This window comes from Anarhichas minor, unplaced genomic scaffold, assembly GCF_050575085.1.
Source record: "Anarhichas minor isolate MPS153535 unplaced genomic scaffold, ASM5057508v1 ptg000123l, whole genome shotgun sequence".
Classification (NCBI taxonomy): Eukaryota; Metazoa; Chordata; class Actinopteri; order Perciformes; family Anarhichadidae; genus Anarhichas; species Anarhichas minor.
In genome coordinates this window covers 1,178,837-1,187,500 of record NW_027466569.1, presented here as the reverse complement: position 1 = coordinate 1,187,500, position 8,664 = coordinate 1,178,837, and the positions used below count along the sequence as shown (strand labels likewise).

At 43.8% G+C, this 8,664-nt stretch overlaps 1 protein-coding gene across 1 annotated transcript in view; it reads right to left on the bottom strand.

The window, feature by feature from the left end:
- LOC142940975 (nuclear receptor ROR-alpha A-like) overlaps positions 1 to 3,452 on the bottom strand; it is a 49,310-nt gene extending 45,858 nt beyond the window's left edge. Inside the window, exon 1 of the mRNA XM_076083194.1 lies at positions 3,351 to 3,452. Coding sequence (XP_075939309.1) covers positions 3,351 to 3,378 — 28 coding nt within the window. The 5' untranslated portion in view covers positions 3,379 to 3,452. The remainder of the gene's footprint in view (positions 1 to 3,350) is intronic.
- Positions 3,453 to 8,664: the final 5,212 nt, after the last annotated feature.

Here is an 8,664-nt window from a genome sequence, read left to right as displayed (position 1 = left end):
GCATGTGTAATTAAATTCAGAGCTCCGTATGAAGACTTGAACCTCGCCGAGTTTCCCCCGTGGACGCTGCAGACGCTCCCTGCATTGATACCACTGTGTGTGCGGTTTGTGTAATTAGCGGTGCGGCGGCGCTACGTGGCGGCTAATGAGCCGGGAAGGATTTCAATAGAGCCACCGCCGGTTTACGGTGTTTACTCCGGAATGTTAAAGCTCGGGCCAAAACAAGTCCCTGATGGATAAATTATCTGGAAACCCGGCATTCAAAAATAATAAAAGTTTCACAGAAAAAAAGAAGCGGATGAAAGAGGAGCGGCTGTTCAGCCACCGAGCCTTTGAAATATGACAACGTTTGTTTAGTTGTTTCGTTCTCGTCTGATTCTAGTTTTCAGGGTTCACTGTTCTGTCGAGTCTTTTGCTTCAGGAGCTCATGTCTCTCTTGGTCTTCTTCACCAGTGAGGGTGAATACAGATGTTGTACCGGACCGTTGTGCTTTTGATTTATCAGTCCGTCTAGGTTCAGATCCTCACAGTCTTAGAGATCAAGGGACAAGCTCCGACATCTTGGAGGGACCTCGGAGTAGAGGCGCTGATCCTTCAGGTTTAAAAGAGACCAGCTCAGGTTTTTCTGGGCTACATCAAAACTGGTAAGAGTCCCCGAAGGTAGACCCAGACCATGCTTGGAGGGGGTTTCATATCTGGTCTTTCTGGGAACGCCTCGGGGTTTAATCAAGGAGAGCTGGAGAGAGACCTCTGGAAGACCATGCTAAGGCCCAGGCATCCAATCACCAAGCGGGGCTTAACTACTTTCCCTCTGACTTCCTGTTTGGATGCCGGTAGAAGTGGCAGGAACGGACTTTTTTTTTAATACGATGAACTAAATCATTTTCCCCTCCTCCTCCTCATTCAACAGAAAGGAATCCATTCATTCCCCGTTATTTACATCTGATTGTTGATCCACCGGCTCATCAGCCGAGTTGACCCTCGACCCCGGAGAAGAGGAAGATGATGAATGGATTAAGTGATTCTCTTCTGGCTCTCTAGTTTTTTCACACCGGACTAAAGGAGGTCTGGTACCGAGTACGTTTTCTCGTCACTGAAGCTGGTTGCTGATTGGTCCCCAGCAGGCCGGTGGACAGCCTGCTCTCTCCTGACCCTGTAGTCCAGACCCTAAGCTCCGCCTCCTGGGCTGTGGCCGGCCCGCTGCCGCCCAACTCCACCTGCTCCGGTCAGGAGGTCTCGTCTGACCCCCCGACAACCTCCACATGTGGCTCATCAGCCTCTCGTGAGGTCATGTGACGGGTAGAAGCAGACTGATGCTTGTTGTTTTTTTAGCCGTCGCTTCAGGGGAGAAGTGATGTCACCAGTGATGTCCCCCCCCCCCCCCCGCAGAGAACAGTTAAATAATCTCCTGGCTGTTGTAATCCTGTGACATAACAGGCTGGCTAAACGCCTCCTGCGGCGCTTTCTCACAGACTGAAGCTGAAGCAGATTTAAACACACACACACACACACACACACACACACACACACACACACACACATATTAACACACACACACACACACGGAAAATACAGATTTGAACGGTGTGTGAGTGTTTCTTGCTCGAAGAGAAGCCCTCACACACTGTGTTTAAGTGAAGGGCATTAAAGTCAGGATGAATATACCGAAGCTTTGTTATTTTTAAAACATGTCAGTCAGCACTAACTCCTCTTCACAGAGTCCGGTCTCTACAAAGCTCCCACACAAAGTCAGGTTTGGCTTCCTGTCAGAGGTGCTGATGGATTCTAATAAACGGAGATCTGATGTGTGCCTCCTCACTGAGAGGTCGTCTGAGGGAAGAATTATCTGTGAAATTAAAATATTGAATGATGTTTCAGACACAAGATTTCAAAGTCACATAGTTTCCCGTTTAAACACTAATGTAAGATTTAGAATAACGGTGGAGTGTAAATCGTTCACTCATCTATCAGTTATCTTCACATTATGAAACAAGCTCCACTACAATTCATCAAAAGTAGTACAATAAATAAAAGTCATATCCAGACGGCGAGCGTTGACTCTCTGCAGAGAGAACCAAGAGGCTCTGCTGTGATTCCTCCAGCAGAGGGCAGTCCTACTGCAGCAAACACAGGAGGACCTCGAACTCTCTGGCTTCATCACAGTATATACACCTACATATGTTTATATATTTATAGATGTATATATACCTCATATCTCATACCTCATATCTCATACCTCATACCTCATATCTCATACCTCATATCTCATACCTCATATCTCATACCTCATATCTCATACCTCATATCTCATATCTCATACCTCATACCTCATTCCTCATATATCATACCTCATATCTCATACCTCATATCTCATACCTCATATCTCATACCTCATTCCTCATATATCATACCTCATATCTCATACCTCATATCTCATATCTCATATCTCATACCTCATACCTCATATCTCATATCTCATATATCATACCTCATATCTCATACCTCATATCTCACACCTCATATATCCTACCTCATATATCATATCACATACCTCATACCTCATATCTCATACCTCATACCTCATTCCTCATACCTCATATCTCATACCTCATATCTCATACCTCATATCTCATACCTCATATCTCATATCTCATATCTCATATATCATACCTCATATCTCATACCTCATATCTCATACCTCATATATCCTACCTCATATATCATATATCATACCTCATATCTCATACCTCATTCCTCATATATCATACCTCATATCTCATACCTCATATATCATACCTCATACCTCATTCCTCATATCTCATACCTCATATCTCATATCTCATGCCTCATACCTCATATCTCATGCCTCATATCTCATATCTCATACCTCATACCTCATTCCTCATATCTCATATCTCATACCTCATATCTCATATCTCATACCTCATATCACACTCGATCTGTCTGACTGACAATCCCCAGAATAGCATTCACACGGTGAGTGAAGGAGTCCAGTTTTCAGACTCAGACTTTCCAGACAGTAAACAGAAAAATACACACATGTACACAACTAAACACTGACACACACACAGATCTGTTAATCCCTCTGAAACTAACACACACACACATTCAGAGACGCGTTGAGGACAAACTGAGACACAGTGGAGCATCTTCTCAGACAGAACAATGAACAATAAAAAACATCTTTGATGGAACTTCAACAGCAACAAAGAAGGAAAAGTTAAGAAACTGTGAAGTCAGAATGAAATCATACAGATAATAAACATGAACGCATCAGGATCCTCACACACACACACACACACACACACACACACACTCACACACTCTTACCTTTCATGGCAGAAATCACAAAATACATATTTATAATCCAGACTTATGGAGGATCAGCAGCGTGTGATCAGCAGCAGCTCTCTCTCAGCTCTGACATCCTCGGCTGCTTTCTGCACCACATGAGGATCCATGTGACCGTGACATCAGCACCCCCCCTCCCCCCCATGCCCCGCCCTCTGACTGGCATGGCTGTTAGCCAATCAGAAGAGAGAGGACGTCTCAAACTCAAATTCAAGGAAAATGTCAACATTTTTTATATGCTTATTTGTTTTCTTGTGGAAAGTCACATGAAAATGTTGATATCAATCTCCATAATATAATTGATATGATCTTTAATTATTTCTATTTATTTACAGTCCTGAAGTGTTTTAATCACTTTTTAACCAGTTCGACCACGTAAAGCTGTTTCTACCTTTGTTTTGAGAAGTGATGCATAAATGACGTTTATTATGATATTAATGTATTCATTGCTCTCGTGTCTTTGCCTGTAGCCTGCTAACATTGTCCGACAACCAGCAGAGACTCCTCCCAGTCAACAAATAGTCTGATCCAGAAACTCACTAATGTTCTTATAATAAACCAGATTAATGTTCACACCGTTCTTTTCGCTCAGAATTCATGCAGGATGAACAGGATTCATGTTTATTTGTGCGAGCTGAAATAAGGCATTTACAACTGTACACCAAAAAATGATTTGATCAGTCAGTGAGTACAGTCACTCATTTTGCATCCGAAGTCATTTATACTACTTAAGGATACGTTTTTTGTAAGACCGGGAATTGTCTTGTCAGATGTTTAAAAAGCTGTGATGAAAGCCGATCATTGTTAAGAACCTCCTCCTGATCGTCACTGACATCGTTGAATAAGAAAAGGAAGAAATAAACGATATCGTATCCGTCTGTGGCCTCGCACCGATAGAGCCAAACTCCATTCACAAAGTAAGCATTTTAAAAGTTGTTTGCTTGTAGTTCTGCTGACAGAACTGAGAAAGTATTAATTCAGAGTTTTTTACAAATTGTCATCATTATTATATAGTTAATTCGGCATCCTTTTTTATTCGTTTAATGCCGTTATCTCACAGCTAAATGTCTTTATTTGTGGATACTGCTGTATGAATACATGCGCCTCTGGATGATGTTTTGCACCAACACAGGACGCTGTTTGGTTTTCCGACATATCTGTGACTTTCACAACATGTACGAAGCAGCAATGGAGGTTATTTCAGCCGTGGTTCATGAAATAAATATGACAGTTGGTGTCCACATGGACGCAGACGTCTTCAGGGGAATGTCTCACTTTCTCAAATATTCTCAACTTCTCTTTTGCATTTCTTAAAATATTCCCATTTCTTTGTCTCCGGAAACAGATCAGCACATTATGTCTCTCGGCCTCATGTGTTGCTACAAAACCAACCAAACAAAGGTTACAAAAAATAAATCACTTTTCCTCACCAGGACGAACTGAGCAGCATCACGACGGACATGAAAACAAGACGCGAGCTGCTTGTGCTGCCTCCTTTCATCACAAAACAAACAGTTCAAAGGAAAGAAGAAGGCGTGAAGAGGGAGGAAGGAAGGAGGCATGAAGAGGGAGGAAGGAAGGAGGCATGAAGAGGGAGGAAGGAAGGAGGCATGATGCAGACGGCAAAGGGACACGAACACACCACAGAGTCACACAGCAGAAGCATCACATCCAAACCTGAAGATATCAGCTGAGAACCACAAACAGACTGCTTCACACAACTGTCCCTCGTTCCTCAGCTCAAACTCACACATTCTCCTTCACTTATGTACGTTTTATTCAATAACTAATAATCTCATCTGAGGAGAGAAAACATTCAGGTGTTCCACCGGCATCAGATCTCATCAGCTGATCACCAATTCAAATCTCACCAATCGTTTGTCTGAATGACGCAATTTGAAGTTGTTTTGCATTCATTAAAAACGCCGTTCTTGCTTTTCTGAGTGTCGTTTGTACGTCTTGTAGTCCGTGCTGACTGATATGTAACGCATGGTGAATATGGAGAGACTTCTCTACTGTGGACGGGTCAAACAAACACTGGACTGGTGTCCCAAAGTCTTGCTGTTTGTCTTGTTACTCTGTTTCTGTGCATAATTACTTTACCTTCTTTTTCCAAAGCCCAAGAACAAGGAGTCAGACTCTCTTAAACAATATTTAATGCAAACGTAGTCATTTTGAACCAGAACCTTCAGTATTTGTGTCGAGAAGATTGTGAAAACTAAACACTGAGTCTTAAAAAATATTAACTAAACTGCATTTTCGGTTACGATTCGAGGGAAGCGTATTTTCTTTATCGGATTGCGGTCGCAGTTTTAAACACGTAGTTATCGTTGGAAATCAAAACAAAACAAACAACAGAATGAAACTATTTGGTTATGTTTAGCAAAACATCAACGTTTGGCTTAAAATACGTGTTTGTGAAGTGAGTTAAATTGCATACGTAACGTTAAAAATAAGTTACATAATGACACGAACAGCAGTCTCCTGGGTGAAAGTTCTGATTAGAATACGTAGTTCACAACGCAGTTTTTGTCAGATTAAGTCATTGTTTTAATCTAATCTGTCCGATGCATATTTAATAATCATTGAAGCAAACATGAGTATCGTATTGGACTTGACTGGACGGATACTCAATGTTGAAAGACTCAGATTGGGCTCCTAACGTAAACTTTAAGGTTTATAACTTTAATCTTTCATGCCTTTAATTGACCTGCTGTATCATCACCTCCACTAGAACAGTATGCTGCCTAAGTGCTCTTGAGCAATGCCTCTAGCTCCCATGTTGCTGCAGTGGATCTGTGCAGTCTTTAAATAAAGCGAAAGCACTGAAGTGCAGCCAGAGCTAACAGGACACTTCAACACCACCACCTGAAACAAATCCCAGGCTGAGCTCTGGAGCTCCGTTTGAATCCATTAATCCTGAAAACGGGCGGCTGAGGGAGGAAACCGAGGAGCAGCCGGAGCTTCATTCTTCCTCCAAATTGGCAGAACAGGGGTCCGCTTACTTGTTCGGATAATGCCTCCACAGCGCTTTCTCCCTCCGATCGTCCCACACACACCGACGACTACGGGAAGGATCTCACATTCATTACCCGTCCTCATCAGCTCTGATGAGAGAGACTCTAGTCTGCTGCAGTTCCCTCGTCACACATCCATCCTCATCTCGTCTGTGGTGAAACGCTGGAGAACCGCTTCTAATGAGAGGAACCGTCGTCTCAGTGCACCGCAGAGAGACGTTCACTCATCTGGTGAATGTGTTTCAGTTCAGCTGAGACCACCGTTCTCCGAAGGGTCAGTTCACAAAATCACACAAAGAAATGATTCAAATGACTGAACCTCTGGAGGCTTCTTCTGCTTTAAAACTAGCAGGAAGTGACATGAACTGCTGTAACACAAGCGAACACAGAGTAGAAGCTGAGACGCTGATGGATTATTGAGATTATTATCACACAGAGTAAGCTGACCTTTTTCTGAATGCTGAACAATTCTGATTGGTCGAGTTCTTTTTCCCTCTTACCCGGGGCCGGGTAAGAGGGAAGCAGACTTAGGGTTTAAACAGACGTCTTCCAGCTCTTCCTGATGAACCCTGAGGCGTTCCCAGAACAGACCAGATACATGATCCCCCCGCTGTGTTCTGGGTCTTCCCCCGGGGCCCTGAGAACCTCTAAAGGGAGGAGGAGTGCAGGAGGATCCTGATGAGATGATAAACCACCTCATGGTATCAACCAGCACTTTTAAAAATCTGCATCTGAGAGCCGCTGGCGGGTAGATGAGCCTGGCTAACAGCTGATAACGTGTCACTTGATTAAGTTTTTATATGTTTTCAGGCGAGACAGAAACCAATATGTGGTCATTTTATCCAAATAACGCCTGTTTGGGAACGTCTTGCAACGTTTTACAGGCATATACATAAATATATAGAATATATAACGATGGACTGAAGGACTCGTTCAGGTCCTTAAAAGGTGCTTCCTGGGACCAAACGTTGGGATGGAAACAGTAGAAGTGAACTTAGTTGAACCGTTGAAAGTTCACATCTCACCAACTCGGCATTAATTTGTCTTTTGAGAAACAAAGTCTTAATTACTCGGTATGATTAACATCACCTCCCTGTCAGCTGTTTTTCAACACATAGATAATCGATATGAACGGCTGAAGAGAACCACCTCTACCTGCTCATCTCTGAACACACCTCAACACGTTCACTCAAACAATCAGACTGTGAATCAAACGGGGCCGATACCAACACTAAGGATTCTGGGAAGTGAGTCCAGCACCAGAGTAGCAGTGTATGAAAGAGAAACAGTGAACTTACATGTGTGTGTCTTCTTCACAGCTGGAGACAAACCTGCAACACACAAAACAAGATAATGTTCAGATGCAGATCAGGTGGTTCCTGTTGGTCTTCAGGTTCTGGTGGAGTTCTTGAGAGACAAAGTGAAACCTGAGTTACAATCACAATGACATTAGTGAGACCGGTTCACCTCCAGACCTCCTGTCCCGACACAAAGGGGACCGGTTCACCTCCTGACCGGTTGTACAGGGATCTGGCTGATTGCTTTAAACCTTCACATGTGGTCTCTGTAATCAAGTAGTCGATGATCTCAATGAAACATGAGGACTTACACATGAAATGAAAACATGAAGAATGTATCATCTCCATCGTGTACATGACCTGATCTCCCCCCCGTATTCCTCCCAGCCGTGACATCACACCTGCTGTTTGAAATGATGACATTTCATCACATTCAAAGAGAGTTGGTAAAACCCACGAGGAGGAGGACCGGCTTCATTCTTCATCTCCGAGTGTCGTCAGTCCGAATGTGCGGCTGATTATTTGGGGTTTAAACGTCCCACAGCAGAGAGAGAGAGACGGGGCTCGTCGTCTGGCTGATCTCCAGGAGGCCGCGGGGGGCCGGAGGCGGTCCTGGGGCCAAAATCTGTCGGGGCCACGGTGACTCGCTCCTCCAGTGACGGTCCGCTCGCTCGGCCCATCTGGACGAGTTCCCTTATTGTGTGTGTATGTGTGTGTGTGTGTATGTGTGTGTGTGTGTCTGTGTGTGTGTGTGTGTGTCTGTGTGTGTATGTGTGTGTGTGTGTCTGTGTGTGTATGTGTGTGTGTGTGTGTGTGTCTGTGTCTGAGTGTGTGTGTGTGTGTGTGTGTGTGTGTGTATGTGTGTGTGTGTGTGTGTGTGTCTGTGTCTGAGTGTGTATGTGTGTGTGTGTGTCTGTGTCTGAGTGTGTATGTGTGTGTGTGTGTGTGTGTGTCTGTGTCTGAGTGTGTGTGTGTATG